Raw genomic sequence first — 20,845 nt, forward strand, 5'->3', positions numbered from 1 at the left:
GTCTTTCACCATTAAATGTGATGTTCACTGTGGGTTTTTTGTAGATGGCCTTATCAGTCTAAGAAAGTTTCCTTCTATTCCTAGTTTGTTGAGTGTTTTTGACATGAAAAGGTTAGATATTACCAAATGCTTTTTTTCTGCATCTATTAAGATAATCTTGTGGATTTTGTCTTTTATTTTATTGATATGATCCATAAGATTGATTTTCGTATGTTAAGCCAATCTTACATTCTTGGGATAAATACTACTTGGTTGTGGTGTATAATCTTTTAGCATGTTGCTGGATTGAGTTTGCTAGTATTCTTTTGAGTGTTTTTATGTTTATATTCATTAAGGATATCGTTCTGTAATTTTTATTTCTTTCTTTTTTTTTCTGGTCTTGGTATCAGGTATACTTGATATTTTGGTATACTTGTCTCATGGAATGAGTTGGGAAGTATTCTCTCTTTTGTTTTTTGGAAGAGTTTATGAAGGATTGATGTTACTTCTTCTTTAAATGTTTGGTAGAATTCATTAATGTGAGCCTGGGATATTCTTTGTTGAAAGTTGTGAAATTACTAGTTCAGTCTCTGCTTGTTAAGTCTATTCAGATTAACTATTTCTTCTTGAGTCAGTTTTGGCACTTTGGGTATTTCTAGGAATTTGTCCGTTTCATCTATGTTATCTAATTTGTCGGTATATAGTGTTTATGGTATTCTCTTGTAATTGCTTTTATTTTTGTGAAGTCAGTAGTTATGTCTCTTCTTTTATTACTGGCTTTTTGTAGTTTGAGTCTTCTCCTTTTTCTTGGTCTATCTAGCTAAAGGTTTGTCAGTTTTGTTGGTCTTTTCAAAGAACCAATTTTGATTTTATTGATAGTCTTTATTTTTCTTTCCTCTTTCATTTATTTCAGCTTAGTCTTTATTATTTATTTCCTTCATCTTGCTTTCGGTTTATTTTGCTCTTTTTTAATTTTCTTGAGGTGGAAGTTTAGGTTATTGATTTGAAATCTTTCTTTTTTAAAAAAAAAATGTGTTTACAGCTGCAAATATCTCTCTAAGCGATGCTTTATCTGCATCCCATAAGTGTTGGTATGTGGTGTCTTCATTTCCATTCGTCTAAAAGTATTTTCTAACTTCCCTTGTGATATTGATTATTTAGAAGTATATTGTTTAGTTTTCACATATTTGTGGATTTCTCACATTTCCTTCAGATGTTGATTTCTAATTTCATTCCATTGTGGTCAGAGAACATATTTTGTTCTCATCCTTTTATAGCCTAACATATGGCCTGTTCTGGAGAATGTTCCATATCCACCAGAAAATAATGTGTTGAATATGTTTTCTTGTTGAGTGCAATGTTCTACAGATGTCTGTTAGGTCTAGTTGGCTTATAATTTGTTCAAGACTTCTATTTCCTGTTCCTGCTAATTGAAAGTGGAGTATTGAAGTCTCCAAATATTAGTGTTGAATTGTCTATTTCTTACTTTAAGTCTATGGTTTTTGCTTCATTTTATTTTGGAATTTTCAGTGCTCTAGCAGGGTGTTTTGTGCAGAGTCTCAAAGTCAGCCATAGGTTATAGATTAGGGCCTTTTCAGTCTTCCCTGGGTATAGTCATAGCCCTGTATATGCCCATGTCCTTCTAGAGTTCCAGAAATATGTTGGAGCTTTTGAAAGCCTGATGGCAGACCTCCATTCTCCAGTTTTTCCTTTCAAGTTTTTTGATGAGTCTCTTATTAGTCCCTTCTGGTAGCACTGACTCTGGCATCTGTAAAGTTAAACAATTGTGCTGACTGTTTTTAGCAAATGTCCTGGGGTTGGTGCTCTTTGCATAGAGAAGCTCTGAGTCTGGACAAAAAGAGACAAGCCCTGAGAATGGAGCTTTTAAGTGAGCTGCCAGATAGATCAAATAGTGACATTTCTCTAGGAATGGGGGCTTTGGGGGAGTTCCAAACCCATTCTGACCCCTCAGGTGGCCACTAGGTGACTGATTTTCCCAGCCACCATAGTTGCAAGGCTGTTGGTTTTCAATGAAGCTGGGGAAAGGGGGATGGGACTAGGTAAAGTTAAATCACCGTGGAGTTCCCTGTTCTTACTGAGATTCAGCCATTTTTCTTGAATAAACATTCCTTGGATTGTTTTCATTGCTTTTGTGGAAGCGCAGATTTTTGAATGTTTTCCTCGACTATCTCATAGTCAGTCCCTCTGAGTTTTGTCTTTGTTTTGCTTGGTGTTTTTTCCCACTGTCTTCTCATTAGATGATTTCTATCGCTGTATCTTCAAGTTCACTCTTTCATGTCAGTTCGGCTGTTAAACCCATGCAGTGAATTTTTATCTTCCATGATTGTTTTTCAGTTCCATAATTTTCACTTGGTTCTTTTTGTGTTTCTGTTTCTCTCCTCCATTTCTTCATTTATCTGTTCAAATTTTCATGCATTGAGGCATGTTTTGTTTTATTTCATTGAAAATAAATAGAATGGTGGCTTTAAAATTTTTATCCATTAGTCTAACATTTTGTTCATTTCAGGATTGGACTTGATTGACTTTCTTTTCTTTTAAGAAGAATATGTTTTATTTTTTTGGTTCTTCATATGTTGGATAATTTTGGATTGTATCCTGGGTACTGTGAATGTTACATTGTGGAGAATCTGGATTCTGTTATTTTTCACCACTGAGAATTTTTTCCCTGTGTTTTATCAGGTAATTTTCTTGGCTGGGGCTTGAATTGCAAACTCTGTTTCTGTGTGGCAGCTCCAGTCTCTTTTCGAAAGATCGTTTGTCTTTAGCTGGTCTGCTTTGATTCTTTTCCACTTGTGTGGCTTAGGGGTCAGTCAGTGATGAGGATAGAGAGTTTGAGGATCCTCTTTCTGGCTTCTTTTTACAAGATTCCTCCAGTCTGTTAACTTCCCATTTCCTACGTTCTCTTCTTTAGTTCTCCAACCAGAAAGATTGCTGATTTTCCCTTGTGAGCTCCCAGCTGCTGCTGTGCTTGCCACACAGAGAGCACTTAGTCCCAGGCTAAAAGCCACAAGTGATAGTAATGTACTGTACACGTCCCTGTCTCCACTCCTCTAAGCACATGAACTCCACACCAGAGCCGGTCTGCTTCTCTTCACGCTCCCGTGAAGGAGGGCGGGTGGGAGCTTCAGGGAGGGGCTCCAGTCTTGGTGCCGACTTTTCCTCTTAGGCTGAGCTGCTTTGCTTGTTTCTCATGCATGGTGTGTCAGGGATCAGTCACGGAAGTGGGTAGACAGTTTGGAGCTCCTCTCTTTGACTCGTTCCCTTTTGGGATTCCCCTACTCCTTCCACATTCATGATTTCCTGGCTTCACTTTTCTGGTCCCCTGTGCCAGAAAGATGAGAAGTTTTTCCGTCCCTCTCCCTCCGCCCCCACTGCCTCTGTGTGTAGTGGAGACTGCATTTAGTCCAGGGAAAGGCACAAAGAAGAAAAGTTACTTGTATGGCTGCCACTGTCCTCCTACCAGTGACTGTGAACTCCCCACCAGATTTGTCCACTTCTATTCACTCTTTAGCAGCTTCAGATAGTTACTTTTGTATCACGTCCAGGTTTTATGGGGTTTTTTTCCTGTAAGGTTGAGAGCAAGGGGGATCATTTGGTAGAGTCATAGTCCCTCACACCCAATAGTAACCCTGAAATGAATCTTTTTGAAACAAACTTGAAAATTGTTTTTAACATATATTTGTGGCAGAAATGAAAGCAGTATATTGAAAACTCCAAATGGAATTGATAAACTTTTGCAACAGAAAACTGTCTGGAAAAAGATAGTGAGGAGAGAAAAGGAGTAGAAGAGGGGTCAAGAAAATTAAATACTTTGTTGGTATATATGCTTCAGTTCAGTATCCATTTACTAAGCACCTACTATGTGCCAGATGCTGTGCTGGATGCTAGAGCTGGAAACAGAGATGACACAGGCTTCCTGCCCTTAAATTCATAGCAATGGAATAAGGGAGATGAGTATGTTAAACAAGTAAATTGAATTCTCTAGAAGTATCTGAGATTTTATCTGAGATTTCTAGCAATAAAGGTTTACCTAATTAGCCGACGAACAGGAACTTATTACACTAGTAAAGTGACTACCACCTTGTATCATGCTAATTGAGTTGAATCAAATAACGTTTAGGACTTCTGGTTTCCAGTCTGGTTTGTAAGGAGCTTAGAAATCACCACTCTGTCCTACCAACAAGTAAACAGGTGAACAAGCTGAAAAATCAGCAACTCTTCTGAGATCTGCCAGAAAAGTGAGGTCACAGACCAAACTCCCGTACCAAAAACTAGAGAGCGAGGCAGGCACAGAGAATCACAACTTACTGGAGTAGACACCTCTGCAGGAACCAGTGCTGGGGTAGGAAAACTGGAACTGTAATTGAAGAATTGCTGGAGGCTCAGTGTAGACAAGTCTGAGATCTAAAAACTCCAGGGAGGCCCTGTCACAGTGGAGTCCCCATAATTTTGTAAGATTTACCCTCCAGGACTGCTACCAGGTTCTCTCAGTGAATATCAGAGAAAAATCCCTTGTGCTTCTGCAGGGGGAGGGGAAAGGAACCATTTTGAAATATGCAAGAGTATTCTGTTTTTCTTAACTTTGTCTGCCCCGAGGAAAAACTATTTTGTCAAAACTTAACCTGCTGGGGTTTTATCAGAGCCTAAATTACTTGAGGGAAGGAAAATACTCAACCCCAGCATGTTCAACCCATCCTGTTCCACCTACGAGGAGGAAAAAAAACTGAGGAGCACTGATGAGGTTCATATCTTAGAAGCACAGGCACCAAAAGACTGTAGAATCCTTCGCCTCCCCTCATAGCTTACCACCACGTGACTAAAGGCCTCTTTACAGTAGTGCCTTTTACCTAGTGCATCGTATGTGGCTTTCAAAAATTACAAGGCATACCGAAAGGCTAAGAACACAGTTTGAAGAGACAGACTAAGCATTAAAACCAGACTTAGATATAGCAGGAATGTGGGAATTATCAGACCAGGAATTTAAAAAAATACTGTGATTAATGTGCTAAGGACTTTAGTGGAGAAAGTAGACAACACTCAAGATGGATAATATAAACAGAGATGGAAATTCTAAGAAAGAATCGAAAAGAAATGTTAGACATCAAAAATGCTGTAACAGAAATGGAGAATGTCTTTGATGGGCTTGTTACTAGACTGGACACAGCTGAGGAAAGAATCTCGGCATGAGGACATAACAATAGAAACTTTCAAAGGTGAAAAGCAAAGAGAAAAAGACTGGAAAAGAAAGAATATCCAAGAACAATGGACAACTACAAAAGATGTAACATACACGTAATTGGAATATCAGAAGGAGAAGAAAGGGAGAAAGGAACAGAAGCAATATTTGAAGCAATAATGACTGAGAATTTCCCCCAATTTAATATCACACACCAAACCACAGATACATAGGAAGCTTGGTGAACACCAAGCAGGATAAAAAGCGAAAAACTGCACATAGGCATGTCATATCCAAACTGCAGAAAATAAAGAAAAGATCTTGAAAGAGGCCAGGGGAAAAAAGCACTTTACCTATAGAGGAGCAAAAACGCGAATTGCATTCTACTTCTCAGAAATTGTGCAAGCAAGAAGAGAGTGGAGGAAAATATTTAAGGTGTTGAGAGAAAAACCCACTAACAGAATTTTGCACCCTGTGAAATTATCCTTCAGAAGTGAAGAAGAAACAAAGACTTTCTCAGACAAATAAAAATTGAGGGAATTTGTTGCCAGTAGAATTGTCTTGCAAAAAAATGTTCAAGTAAGTGCGTCAGAGAATGAATAAGTAAAGATAAAAAAACTTTTATTTTTCTTATTCTTAATTGATCTATCAGGTAACAGTTTGTTCAAAATAATAATAGCAACAATGTATTTGTGTATGCTTGCATATGTGTATATGCATAGGTATAAATGAAATGAATGATAGCAAAGATACAGATATGGGAGGGAGAAATTGGGTGTATCTTGTTATTTCAAGGTACTTGCACTACCTGTGAAGCAGTATGTGAGGCAAAAACTGATAGAATGGCAGGGAGAATTAGATAAATCTAGTATTGGAAACTTTAACACCCCTCTATCAGAAGTGAACAGATTCAGCAGGCAGAAAATCAGTAAGGACATAATTAACTCAAAATGAATCATAGATGTAATTGTAAAATCCAAAACTATGAAATATCTAGATGATAATATAGGAGATAACTTAATTGACTGTGGTTATGGTGATGAACTTTTAGATATGACACCATCCATGAAAGAAAGGTACCATTCCTGAAAGAAATAATTGATAATGGAGTCCATTCAAATTAAAAATTTCTGCTCTGCAAAAGACAATGTCAAGAGAATGAGAAGATAATCCACAGATTTGGAGAAAATATTTGCAAGAGACTGTTATCCAAACTATACAAAGAACTCTTAAAACTCAACAATAAGAAAATGAACAACCTGATTTAAAAATGAGCAAGAGATCTGAACAGACATCTTACCAAAGAAGATATACATATGGCAAGTAAGCAAGTAAGCATATGAAAAGATATTCAACATCATTAGGGAATTACAAGTTAAAACAACAATGGGATACCAGTATGCACACGTATTAGAATGGCCAAAACCTAGAACACTGACAGCACCAAATTCTGGCTAGGATATGGAGCAACAGGAACTCTCATTTATTGCTGATAGGAACGCAAAATGGTACAGCTACTGTAGAAGACAGTTTGGTGGTTTCATACAAAACTAAACATAGTCTTACTGTACAATCTAGCAGTCGTGCTCTTTGGTATTGACCCACAGAGTTGAAAACATATCCAGACAAAAAACCTGCACACCAATGTTTATACCAGCCTTCTTCATAATTGCCAAAACTTGGAAGCAAGCAAGGTGTTCTTTAGTAGGTAAATGGATGAAGAAACTATGGTACATCCAGACAATGGCGTGTTATGCAGTACTAAAAAGAAGTGAGCCACCAAGCCCTGAAAAGACATGGAAGAAACTTAAATGCGTATTACTAAGTGAAAGAAGCCAATCTGAAAAGGCTACATACTGTATGATTCCTTTTATAGGACATTGTGGAAAAGGCAAAACTATGGAGACAGTAAAAGGATCAGTGTTTGCTAGGGCTTGGGGGGATGGAGGGATGAATAGGCAGAGCGCAGGATTTTTAGGGCAGTGAAACTATTCTGTATGATACTATAACAGTGGATACATGTCATTATACCTTTATCAAAATGCATAGAATGTACAACACCAAGAGCGAACCCTAATGTAAACTATGGACTTTGAGTGATAATGATGTATCAATGTAGGTTCACTTATTATAGGAAATGTACTCCTCTAGTGCGGGATGTTGATGGGAGAGGTTGTGTGGTGTGTGATAGCAGGTATATGGGAAATCTCTCTACCTTCTACTCAGTTTTGCTGTGAACCTAATTAAAACTTCTCTAAAAAAAATTATTAATTTAAAAAACCTGGAATTGAATCAGGATGTAATTATTCATATAATTTTGACCAATTTCAAGTTTATTTTCACTTACAATAGCACAGATTTGGAGTATTTGTGAAGGATTACTGATTTCTATATCAAAAATAGAAAGTTCAGCTCATCATTATTACTAACCACAAATTCTTATAATCTACACACCATAAGAAGTACTGATCACTTCACCCACTCTTGGTGCTTCTACTCTATTCTCTGTTGCTCTTGACCCCTTGGCCTAAAGCTCGGTCTGATTATATTTCCTATTTATTGTAACCAAGAAATAGGTTTATATTACCAGATGATAGAATCTTACATTTTAGATATAACTTAGAATGCAAAGCGTCCTAAAGGTCATTTAATCTAAGTCTGTTAAACGTTTGTGAACAATGGCCTTCTCAGCTCTAGAGCACTGTAGGTGGTTCAGAGTCCATGTTTCAAATGAGAAGACATTCTAATTATGCCTTAATGTTAATTCGTTGGTCATGGTCTATAATTCATCAACTCACTGCCTGTTCTACACCTTCCCCTGGTCCCAAGCTGTTGGTTAAGCCAACAATACATAGATCTCTGCCTTCAGATCTGTTCCTTCTACATGTACCCTTGAATGACTCATTGATTTTGTGTCTGTGAAAAGAATCTAATGGAAATTCTAAAAATAATAACTAAAGTGGTATTTCAATTTTCTGCTATTTGGAAATATACTTACCTTAAATGGGAGGTTTTGTTTTTTGTTTCCACATAAAGATTATATTTCTGAAAAGGTTTTGAAAGAGACTTGCTAAGATACTTTTTCTATTTTAGATGAACAAGTTGTTATGGGCAACAAGCTTCTTGTATATATTAGGTAAGAGATTTTTTATTTACTCCTCTGTGTGTATGCTCCTTCTGTAAATGTCACCTCTTATGTATATAGTGCTTTTCATTTTTCGGGGTTCTTTCCTTTATAGCCATGCTTCTCAACCATGGGTGATTTTGTCCCCCATGCCCACCCACCAGACTTTGACAATGTCTCAGACATTTTTACTTGTCACAACTGGGGCTGGAGGACAGATGCTCCTGGCATCTAATGAGAAGCCAGGAATGTTGCTAAGCATCCTGCAATGCACAGAGTAGTCCCCACAATGAAGAATCCTCTCTCCCAAAATATCAGTGGGGCTGAGGTTGAGAAACCCTGATTATTTTACTTGTACTACCGACAACTCTGTGGGATATGTGTTGTCTCTATTTTATATATAAGGGCAAGAGATTTGTTTAAATCATGAAAAAGTTAGTGACAGAGGTAAAGCTGAAATGTTTCTCTCTTTGCTCCTGGACCAGAGTTTTTTCCAATAGACTATGCAGGCTCAGAGTTGTGTCCTGATAGAATTTTGGATAGATAACTGGCCGCCAGGCTGGCAGGCAGGCAGGCAGGAAGTTGGCAGAACCTGCCAGAGCATCATTTTAGCTCCTATTTAGTGTCAGAATTAACTTTGAGATCCATTTCACACTTGTTACGTTGATTCTACAGATGCAGAACATATGCAGCATTTAGCTAGGACTCTATCATCTGTGCTTTAAACTTCTTAGAATATGCTGGTATCCAGCTTCTTAATCTAACATTCAAATTGATGACTAGTTCAGATAGTTTTAAAATTCATGCCACCCCCCCCTCAAAGAAAATAAATGAATAAAAAGTGAGGACATATTCGGAAGACATTTTTATATGTCAGCCTACAAGGCAAGTCATTAGCCATAAGGAAAATCTGATTTGGAAGTAAAACTGTACAGTTAAATTCCTCATGAGATTCTAACTCTCCCTGAAGGCTTGTCCAATTGCAGACATTTTCCAGATGTTTATTAGCCTAGCTCATTTTCCATCTTTAATCACCATTTTTAGAGCCACTGGTTTAAAAGTCTCTGAGAACATCAGGCTTATAACAGGTAAATCAAAGTATAATGGTGCTGTTAGGTTCTTTCTAGATGCTGAGTATGAGACTTTTAGATAGTCTGTCCTTATTCCCTCTTGCCTTTAGAGTGCAACTTGGGTTTTTCTTAGGAAAAATAAGAAGAAATGAAAGTCCTTACTCAGTCACAGGATGTGTTACTTCACTATCATCTCTGTCGCCCATGTTTTCTGAACTGGCTGTCATCTTGATCTGGGTTTGAACTTGCCCTAACTGGCAAAAGCTGAGCCTGCTTAAAAATCAAGCTAGTGTCTTGGGTTTGAGAAACAACCTGGAAGTTAGTCCATTATAAGTCACCAACTCTGTTCTCTTTCTTTTCTTCTAGCTGTTGTCTAGCAGGCCGTGCCTATCCCCTTGGTGACATCCCTGAAGATCTTGTTCCCTTGGTTAAAAACCAGGTTGGTGCTGTTTTCACCACATGTTTACCATCAACACCTCTTGTTAAGATGCACTAAAGACAAATTGTAATTGAGGGTTACGCAGCGGTCCAGAGCCATTAGCTATGACAGGAGAGCCTGCACACTATTACTGAGGCCAATAATCGTAGTTGAATGAGGTAAGAGAAGTTATAACATAGTAGCAATTTAAACTAAATTCAACCTGCCTTTGTTTTATCCAGGTGGGAATCATTGCTTTGGCAAAATACTTTGTAAGGTGAAAAAATAATCAACTTTTTTTTTCAACTTGCAGGTTTTTGAATTTCTAATTCGCCTGCACTCAGCAGAAGCATCCCCTGAGGAAGAAATCTATCCCTATGTTCGGACTTTGCTACATTTTGATACAAGAGAATTTCTAAATGTATTGGCACTGGTAAGAGATAAATGATATGATTTTAATGTGTTTTAAAAGGAGGCAGGTTGGGGCCTGCCTGGTGGCATAGTGGTTAAGTTCATGTGCTCCATTTTGGTGGCTCAGGATTCATGGGTGGGGATTCCAGGCATGGACCTACACACCACTCATCAAACCATGCTGTGTTGGCGTCCCACATGCAAAATAGAGGAAGATTGGCACAGATGTTTGCTCAGCGACAATCTTCTTTAAGCAAAAAGAGGAAGATTGGCAACGGTTTTTAAGCTCAGGGTCAATCTTCCTCACCAAAAAAAAAAAAAAAAAGCCAGCATGATTATTTTTTAATAGAAAGAAAATAATGCAAGTAATAATCCTTATGCAGGTATAATTTTTATGCCCTAGCAGTAAGTCAGGGTTTCAAACTTCTACATTTTTAATTTTGTTGTACCACCCGTATTTTCTAATTCTTTATCCCCCTTCCTTCCCCCTCCCTCCCTTCCTCCCCCTCTTTATTCTCTCTCTGTCTCTTTTTCTCTCTTTCTCTCTCTTTCTGTGTGTCTCTGTGTCTGTGTCTCTTTCTAATACATCCTTATCAAAAAGTTAAAGAAAGCAGAGTTAGATGTGGTGCATCTTTGATTTTATAAATTCTGTTAGTTGGCACACTAAATATGGAAGAAGGCTCTGAAGTACATGTGGTGGTGGTGATAGTGGAAATACCTGGAGTTGAAATGTAACACAGAAGCTCCCTGCTGAAAAAACATCCTTATACGTGTTCAATTAAAGATGGGTTTGGGTGAGCCAAGTTCTCTGTGAAAATGCCTCCAGGGGAATAATTATATAAAACATGATATATCATCTCAATTAAATGGCTTTGTAGTTATAGTCTAAAAAGCTTTCAATAACATGGACAGCACTTATATTATAGTGTTTAGTGAAGCAGGAGGCTCAGAAATGTATAGAACACACAAATAATGTATATGCACAGTATTAGGAGAAAAAAGACAGGAAGGAAATACACCTAAATATTAATAGTGACTAACTCTGTGAGATGGGGCAAATATCTCTAAGGACCGTATAGTACTTTTATAAGTTGAACAATAAACTGTTAAATAAAAAAAGTAAGTACTCCTGAGAAGGTTAAGATACCAATTATACTTTGAATTACTTTAATTTTAAAATCTTACTTCAGAAGTAGTAACTTTAATTGCATATGAAGAGGGGAAAAGAAACTTAGAACTGGAAATTAGGTCTAGTTGGTTTAGGAGATCTTCGACATCCAGAAGAGGACATAAGGGTACTTGGTGTCTGGCATGTAGGAAAAAAGAAACAGGAAGTGGTGGGGCAGGGGATTCGGAAAAAGTGGTAGAGAGCGACAATTGATTTTACCTAATTTTCATTTGTTTAAGGGCTGTGTTAGCATTGTAGGTCATTTGGAATTATGCCGATGTCTGAATTACCATATTGAGATTGATAGTAACCGCAATATAGTCTCTCATTTGCTTGACAAATGTGTGAGTGCCTAGTTTATCACAAGTACTGTATTCTGGGGGTGCATCCTTGGCTGACGGGATAGAAACCCTGCCTTTGTGGAGGAAGAGGATCCAGATTGTAGAGAAGTAACTGTAGCACAGTGGGATACATGCCATTGGAGAAGTGCAGGATGCTGCACAACACCTCGGAGGGGAATCTAATGGAGGGCTAGGGAAGGTTTCTTGGGTGAAATTATGTCCATGTTGAGTCTCAAAGGATGAGTAGAAGTTAGGTTAGGGAAAGATATTCTAGGCAGAAGGACAGAATATGTAAAAAGACCTGGAAACAATACAGCAGTGTGTGTTCAAGGAATTGAGAAAAATTCAGCGTGGCTGCATCTTTAAGGAAGCCCGCAGAGAGAGAGAGCTCCAGAGATGTAGGCAGAGACTGAATTTTGTAATCCATAGTAAGAAGTTTGGACTTTATACGAGAGCAGCAGGTAGCCATTGAAGCTTTTTACATAGAGGAATATCATGATTTGTAGTTTAGAAAATTCTGACTGATGAATGGAAAATGGATTGAAATGAAATAAGACTGGAGACAAGAAGATCTATTAGCAAATTTTCGTGGTAATCTAAAGAGAAGGTGATGGTGGCTTGAATGCGGGCAGTAACAGTGGGGTACTAAGAAGTGAAGGGTTTCACAGATACTTGAGGAGGCATAGCGGCCTAAGATTTAGGGCTTACTGTGCAGTTGGCTGTGAAGGATAAGACAAATGAGAAGCATCAAAAATTCCCAGATTCCTGACTTGGTGAACGGGATATGTAGTGGTTTATTTGTTTATTCAGTAGGGAATCGAAGGAGAAACAAGCTGCTCAGGAGATAGGGGGAGGGGACAAGGGTGTGGTGAGGAGTCGGGAGATGTAGTAATTACTTCTCGTATGTATTTAATGAATTTGAAATGCCGTGAAGACAAGTGGAGGTTTCCTTCCATGCCTGCACCAAGTGTTGGCTGCATTCCCAAATGGGGATGGTGACAGATTTTTAAATTACATTTCCTACTTTTTTAAATTTAGGAATATTTTTTCAAGTAAAGTTTTTAAATTTAGCTTTCTTGAAGTATGATTTATACAAAATATAGTTCACTCATTTCAAGAGAAGAGTTTGACAAATATACACAATCTTTTAACCACTACTACGATCTAGATATAGAACATTTTTATCACCTCAAAAAGGTCACTTCTGCAGTTTTGTAGTCAGTCCCAATACTTTCTGACACTACAGTTTTGCCTTTTCTAGAATGTCATTTAAATAGAATCATAAACTTGGTAGTTTTTTCTGACTTCGTTCACTTAAAATAATGCTTTTGCGATTTATCCATGCTGTTGCTTGTGTCAATAGGTTTCTTTTTATGTCTCTATAATTTTCCATTTTATGGATATACAGTTTGTTGATACATTTACCAGTGGATGATTCTTGGGTTGTTTCCAGTTTTAGGCTACTATGAATAAAGCTATTATGAACATTTACATATAGGCCTTAGTGTGGACATAAGTTTATTTCTCTTGAGTAAATACCAAAGAATGGAATTGCCGGGTTATTTGTTAAGTGTATTATTTTACTTTGTAAGAAACTGAAACTGTTTTCTAAAGTGGTTCTACCATTTTACATTCCTACCAGTGGTATACGAGAGTAGCATTTCCTTCGTCTTCTCACAACACTTGGTAGGGTCCATCTTTTTAATTTGACCATTCTAATAGGTGTAGTAGTATCTCATAGTGGTTTTAGTTTATATTTTCCTTCTGACTAATGATTTTAAGCATCTTTTTATTAAAATATGTTAGCCAAGAAGATATGTTTGCCATCCATATATTGGTAAAATATCTGTTTAAATTTTTCGCCCATTTTTTTAAATTGTGTTTTTCTTGTTGAGTTTTGAGAGTTCTTTATAAATTCTAAATACAAGTTCTTTATCATATTACGTAAGCCTAGCAAATGTTTTCTCCCAGTGTGTGGTTTATCTTTTCATTCTCCTAACAATGTCTTTTGAATAGCAGAAGTTTTAAATTTTAATCATCTAATTTATCAGTTTTGTTTTGTGATTCATGCTTTTGATGTCGTATCTAAGAAATGTTTGCCTAACCCAAGGTTGCAAAGATTTTCTCTTATGTTTTCTTTTAGAAGTTTTATGGTTTTGGGTTTTACATTTAGATCTATGATCCATTTTGAAGAAATTTTTGCATGTAATGCAAGGTTTAGATGCAAGTTTTTGTGGGTTTTTTTGGCATATGGATATCCAGCTCTTACAGCACCATTTAATGAAAAGACTGTCCTTTCTTTGCTGAATTGTCTTTGTACTTTGTCAGAGATTTATTATCTGAATATGTGTGGGTCTACTTCTGAATTCTGTTCTATGCCATTCGTCCGTTTGTCTGTCTTCATGCCAATACTATCATACTGTTTTGATTTCTGTAGCTTTATGAGTATGGAAATCACATTACGTTAGCTCCCCATATTTTTGTTCTTCAAAATTGCTTTGTCTTTTGTAGGTTTTTTGCTTTTCAATATGAATAGAAGAGTTATCTTGTTAATTTCTACAAAAGCCTGCTGGAATTTTGAGTAGGATTGTATTTAATATTTAGTCAATTTGAGAATTGACATCTTAGCAATATTGAGTTTTCTGACCCATGAAAAGGTATATTGTTCCATTTATTTAGGTCATCTTTAATTTTTCTCAGCAATATTTTGTAGTTTTCAGTGTACTTTTCTGAGTGATGAGGATTCAATGTAATGTTTTGTCTACTATTGTACAATTTTCAAATTTTGATAAATTAAAACAAAAATTGCCTCCCTCTTACCTTGCTTTGTACATTGCTGTCAAGAAAACTGATGTTAGCCTGATTTTTCTTTACTTTCCCAGGGACACAGTCTTTTTTCCTACGGAACCAGCATACTTTTTTCCTTATATTTAAAATAATAGTTTTACTCTAAGATATCACTCAGAATTGACTTTCTGGGTCAGTTTTACTCTATATACTGTTGACTCTTTCAATATGTGAATTTAAGTCTTTTTATTTCAAGAAAGTTTTCTTCAATTTGAATACTTTTTCTGCTTTATTGTGGTCATGCATGGCTTAATGACAGGGATACATTCTGAGAAATGCATCGTTAGGTGATTTCATTGTGCAAATATCGTAGAGTGTACTTACACAAACCTAGATGTGGTATAGCCTACTGTACACCTGAGCTAAATGATTCTAATCTTATGGCACCACCCTCGTATATGTGGTCTGGTCTTGACCAAAACGTTGTTATGTGGTGCATGACTGTATTTTATATTTCATCTTCAGAAACTCCAACTATTTTTGTATTGTGTCTTCTTTATCGTCTGTATTTATCACCTATTCTCTGATCTCTTTTACTTCTTTATTCAAATTTCATTTTCTTGGTTCTTTTCACTTACATTCTCTATTTCTCTTACAGTGCTTTTGATCATATCTCTTCTCCCTTGGTGGCTTGTAAATCTGTCTTCATTTTGAGATGACTTTGTCTTTTTTTTCAGTTTTTTTTTTCTGAGTTCAGTTAGCTCCTAGTTTGTATCTTTCTGCTTTTTGTGCATTTCTTTCCTGAATTCTTAAATTTCTGTGATACTCTTTCAAATCTGCAGTTGTATGTTTAAATATATTTAATATATATTGGGATAACGTTATAGTTTACTTCTATCTTGTAGCTAGTTTTTATTTTGTGTTATTCTGGAGTGCCTGCATCTGCTGTTTTGATTCTCATTTTTTGTGTTGGATTTTTCTGGACTAGCAATAATAGGTGACTTTGTTGGAGAGTGGAGGAAAATTGCATACTTGTTTTCCTAGTTCAAGTGACTTCTCCATTTGCTACAATTAACTACAATTTCTTTTTTTTCTTTTTCTTTTCTTTTTTTTGGTGAGGAAGATTGTCCCTGAGCTAACATCTATGCCAGTCTTCTTCTATTTTGTATGTGGGTTGCCGCCACAGCATGGCTTGACGAGTGGTGTGCAGATCCATGCCTAGTTTCTAAACCTGCAAACCCTGTGTCTTTTGAAGGTAGTCTGTCATCTTCTCAATCTTTGACATTATCTTGTTTTAGTTAGGATCTTTATCTTGAGCCACCTCCTTCTTTACCATGAATAATTCCCCATTCCAAAGTACCTCCTCTATCCCAAAAGCCATATCTTACCAAGACCTCTGATCCACACTTGCCAGACCCCTTCTTTAATCTTCCTGTTGGCCTGTGCTCTGATCCACCAGGTCTCAGACCTGATGTCAGTGTTTTCTCACCCAGAGTGGATTTCTCTTTGCTTCTGGAGGTGAATATTGAATGGTATTATAGGTGTTCTGCTACCAGTGAAACCTTGTCACAGCCTCCTTTCTTCTCCCCAGTTCTATCCTGACTTCTTTATGGTGTTACAGGCTTTGGAGCCAACTCTGCTAATTTGGGATGTGGATTTTCCCACTTTTATGTAAGTTGAAGTTTGTAGTGTTTGTTGTCCTTCTAGTTTTCCCATTAGCCTGGGTTGTGGGTGATTCTTTTTGCTCTCTTTTTATCATACACAGATCTTGTTGGGGGATGTGTGAAGGTGTTAGGACATAGCTCCACAAACTACAGCCTGTGGACCAAGTTCTGCTCCATTTGGCCTCTGCCTGTGCAAGCTAAGAATATTTTTTACGTTTTTAAGAGTTATAAAAACAGAAGAATATGTTGTTGAGACCACATGTAGCCCACAAAGCCTAAAATATTTTCCCTCTGGCCCTTTTCAGAGATGTTTGTTGACCCCTAGATTAGGATTTAGCCAATCAGCATTATCTTACAGAAACTCTGTAATAATTTTTAAGGGACTACGGAAAGAAGCTTTTATGACAAAATTCCCAGATGACTTTGGACTGAGTTTTGGGTCTACCTTTGTGCTTCGCAAACTGTGTCATTCTCCATTAGGACATCTTTGCGTATTATTCCTCTAACAAGCATTGTACAATTAGAAGCATCTTTGTGGAATGATAATGGTTTAACAATGATGTGCCATTTTGTTAACTACAACCAAAATATGTCATTATGAATATCCTAATATTCATAATATAGTATATCACCACTTAATTATGTTTACAGAAGTAAACTTTCAATATCTGTTTCAAAGCAGTGAATACAAGCTATCAAAAGGAAAATGGATAAGGAAATTCTTTTTTCCTTGCTGTCACTGCTGTAGTATTTTAATGCATCTGTTAATTCTCCATGTTTTTGTGTTTTAGTTGAATAGCACTTGTATTAGCAGACAGTACCTTCAGTTTGTACCTGCAGAGTTGACATGTCACTTTGGCAGGCTGGGCTGGGGGATGTTTGCGTGAGCTTGTGCGTGTTTATTGTTCTCATAAACCTGAAGATACAACTGAGAGACTTTCTAGTCCCCCTGTCTGTCTTCAGTCGGGGTCATATTTAACCTGCTTAAACATCAAAGTATCTTCTGTTTGAGCTTTCCAGATTAAGAGTTCCTGTGTCTCCTTGGTTACTCATTTCAGCATATCTCAACTAACTGGCAGCAAACCAGTATAGCTGAAAAAAAGATTAAAAAAAGGAAAGGGTTTTCTTTTTCTCTGTAATTAACTAGACAAATCAGCAGTCATTTGTTTAAAGCACTTACTGTGTGTCAGACAGAAGGGAAAGAAGGCGTGCTCATAAGAGAACAGCGTGAGCAAAGGGGCTTTGGAGAAGTTGGGGGATTTCAGGGCCAATTTACAGAACAGCAAGTATTCTGGTTTGAATGTAACCTCGATGTAGTCTTGAAGGTTCGTGGCTGTGAAATTCCTGTTTTCTTTTAATCTATTGGGACAATATGTAATCTATTTTCTTTTCTCAGGAAAATAAGCAGTAAATTATTGCTGTGTGGATTTAAATATTTCTAAGAGCCTAATGTGCAAAGTGAGAACCATAAGAAAGATCTTTGTCTTTCATCATTCTTGTTATTCAATAAACATTTTCATTTGAATTTTTTGGTAGTGGATACAATTTCAGCTCCTTCATATGTGTATCCTGTACGTACTAGGTATTTTCAGAATCTGGTGCTGTCATTTACTTTGGTGCGTGTTCTATTCAAAATATATTTGGCTCTACTTGAGCAGGGACATAAAATAAGAAGTCCTGTACTTGGCAGTGTTTTGAAAATAGGGTGCCTTTTCCTTGTATGTTGGCTTGAGGATTTTAACATTGTGGCATTTTACCATAATAATTTTTTTAACTATCTTTGAACATCATTTTTTCTTAGTTGTCACGGAAATTATGAAAATTATTTTTCATGACAGTTCACAAACTGTATTTCAGTTATTATTTCCAAATAGCACAGATGGAATGATGGCTGAGCATGTAACATGTATTTCATCCTTCTCAAACTCTTGGTCACCAATTGTGTCTTGCAATTAGTGTTTTTTCTTTTTCATTGCCTGTAAACTTTGCCTTCCTTTCTTGAATCACTTTTTGGTTGCCTGATAATCACCATATTTTATGCTTTTTATCTATTTTTAAAGTTTCAGAATACTGTGCAATATTAAATGTTGTAGCTTTCTACTTAACTCACTAAAAATAAGTTATTAAAGATATATAAGGAAAAAACTACTGAAGAATGATTATCTTATTTGGGAATTTACTTGACTATTAATAAGAATTTAATATCTTCTTTCCTTCTAAAATTTACAAATAATTATTTTTAAAACTTTCTTTCTCTCTTTTAGACTTTTGAAGATTTTAAAAATGACAAGCAAGCCGTAGAATATCAACAACGTATTGTGGATATTTTGTTGAAAGTAAGTATTCAGAAAAAATGTCTTTGTGTTGATGTTTATATTAAGAAAGTTGAATTATTTTATAGCAAGTTCTAAAATAATCTTGTTTAATGAAGTGCTGTGTTACAGTCATTTATCTTGTTTAATGAAGCGATATGTTGCAGTCTTTTAAAAATTTTATTATGATGTCTTTGTCTTCAAAAGTTGAATGAAATACTAATCATTCATTCAAAGAAGATTTAATGTCTCTCAGCTTTAGACTTGATACAAGGATATAGGGTACTACTCTTGAGAAAAGTATATTGTGATAATTGCTACATTAGTATGATTACATGCAACGATAGAAACTAACTTCAGAGTGCTTTGAGAAAACAATTAATGTAAATAATCTCCTTCTGTCTCATACCATCATCGCAGTGTTGCTAAGGTAGTTTTACCGTTGTACTGAGATGATGGGTGACACTTAGGACTTGAGGCACACAAAGACGATCATCCCGGTCTGAATCTAACTAGATTCAGTCCAAAGCTATTTTGAGGTTCATGCTGTTGCTAATGAATGAATGCAGAGACAGATTTTTTTCCTTTCCATCTGCACAGCTTCAACCAGGCCAATTTCTTCTTGTAGTTGAAAGCTTAGAGTTTTCATCCTGTTCATTTGGCTATAAAATAGAGATTTCTTCCTCTTAGTGACTTTTAGATTATTTTGGACAAGAGACCAAAATTAAAATGTTCTCTGTGCATAACATTAATGCATTACAATTATAATAGTTCTTTATAATTTTCAAAGCACATTTATATACATTATGTCATTTGAGCTATTTATTGACCTTGTAAGACTGACAGTGATGAAAATACAAACAGGATGGCTAAGCTCCCAAATAATGCCAGTTTGATCCAGGTGGTTAATATGGAGATTTTTCACCTAAATGCCCAAAATACCTTTCTAAATGGTTTCTCGATACATCATCTTGTCCTTGTTTAATTTGTGATCTTGCCTCTTCTCTACCTAATAGTCTTCTATGGCTTCCCATTAGATCAGTTGGAATTAAGTTCTGCTGTGAGAGAATATTCAAATTAACAGTGGTTTGATTGTGATGGGAATTTATTTTGTCATGTAAGTCTGGAAATAAGCAACCTGATTTAGTAGAGTGGCTTCACAAACTTATCAGGGATGCAGATCCCTTCTGTCTTACTGCTCTTATTCTTAGTACATGGTTTTTGTTTTTTGGTTCAAAATGGCTGCTCAGGCTCCAGCCATCACCTCTGCTTTCTAGCCAGCCTGACTGCAGAAAGAGGTGAAGAAGTGAGTGTTCCTTTCTTTAAGAAAATTTCTTAGAAGTTATCTACAACAGTTCTGCTTATATTGTGTTGATCAGAACTTAGATATATGGCAGGTTAGCTGCTAAGAGACTGAGAAATATATTCTGTATTACGGGTGACCATGTGTTTAGCTCAAAATAAGGAATTCTGTTTCTAAGTTAGGAGGGAAGAACAGATGTTGGAGCACAAGTACTAGTTTCTTCCGTACCCATATAAACTGCTTAATGTAACATCCAAGATCCTTCTGTATATTTTAGTCCCTGACTACTTCTCTGTAACTGCTCCTCTCTCCTACCCACCACCGCCCCGCCATGTTATGAACTCCTCAACCATACTAAATTGTTGGAATTCACTGAACTTTCTCTGTCATCTTTGTGGCTTATATTCTTTGCATAGGTTTTCTTTCATCCCGTCATGCCTTTTCCTTTCCTTTCTCTGCCTGGCAAATTCCTAACCATTTTTCAAGATGTAACTCAAATAGCATCCATGAGAAACTCATTTAGGATCCTCTCCCATACTTCCAGTTTGATTAGTTGCCCTTTCTCTGTGTTCATGTAACACTTGATGCTACACTAGACACACTGTTTAGTAATTGTTTACATGTGTATTTTCCTACCCAGACTTGAGCTTCCTGTAGGTATAGACTCTGAGGACTTTTGGGGGGGAGGGTGCCCATTGTTTTAACATGCCCAGAATGTGCCTAGCACAATGCCCACAACTTAGCAGACATACAAGAAATGTTTTCAAGTTGATTGAATTGGAATTTAAATTTAAAACTATACTGAGTTAGAAGAATGATCCAAATGAAAAGAAGAAATCTCCGTAAGTACTTAAGTTCTTACTATTGGGGAATGGCTACTCTTATATATTGTTTTGATAGTATTTACCTTGGGTCCATGAAGAATGAACTTTTGAGATTATTTTCTCATTTCTGGTAATAGAGTTGTACTAATCTGTTAAAGGGTACTTCTGAGGGAGCCAGTGACAGTGGGAGTATAGGCAGTGACCAGAGAACAGGTGAATGAGCATCAGATCTCAGGCATTATTGTGT

The 20,845-nt window shown here is 36.6% G+C and overlaps 1 protein-coding gene across 1 annotated transcript in view; it reads left to right on the plus strand.

The window, feature by feature from the left end:
• Positions 1 to 20,845, plus strand: part of VPS8 (VPS8 subunit of CORVET complex) — a 235,611-nt gene that overhangs the window by 100,820 nt on the left and 113,946 nt on the right. Inside the window, 4 exon segments of the mRNA XM_070582453.1 lie at positions 8,270 to 8,312; positions 9,737 to 9,809; positions 10,102 to 10,221; positions 18,424 to 18,495. Coding sequence (XP_070438554.1) covers positions 8,270 to 8,312; positions 9,737 to 9,809; positions 10,102 to 10,221; positions 18,424 to 18,495 — 308 coding nt within the window.

Source organism: Equus przewalskii, chromosome 18 (assembly GCF_037783145.1).
Source record: "Equus przewalskii isolate Varuska chromosome 18, EquPr2, whole genome shotgun sequence".
Lineage (NCBI taxonomy): Eukaryota > Metazoa > Chordata > Mammalia > Perissodactyla > Equidae > Equus > Equus przewalskii.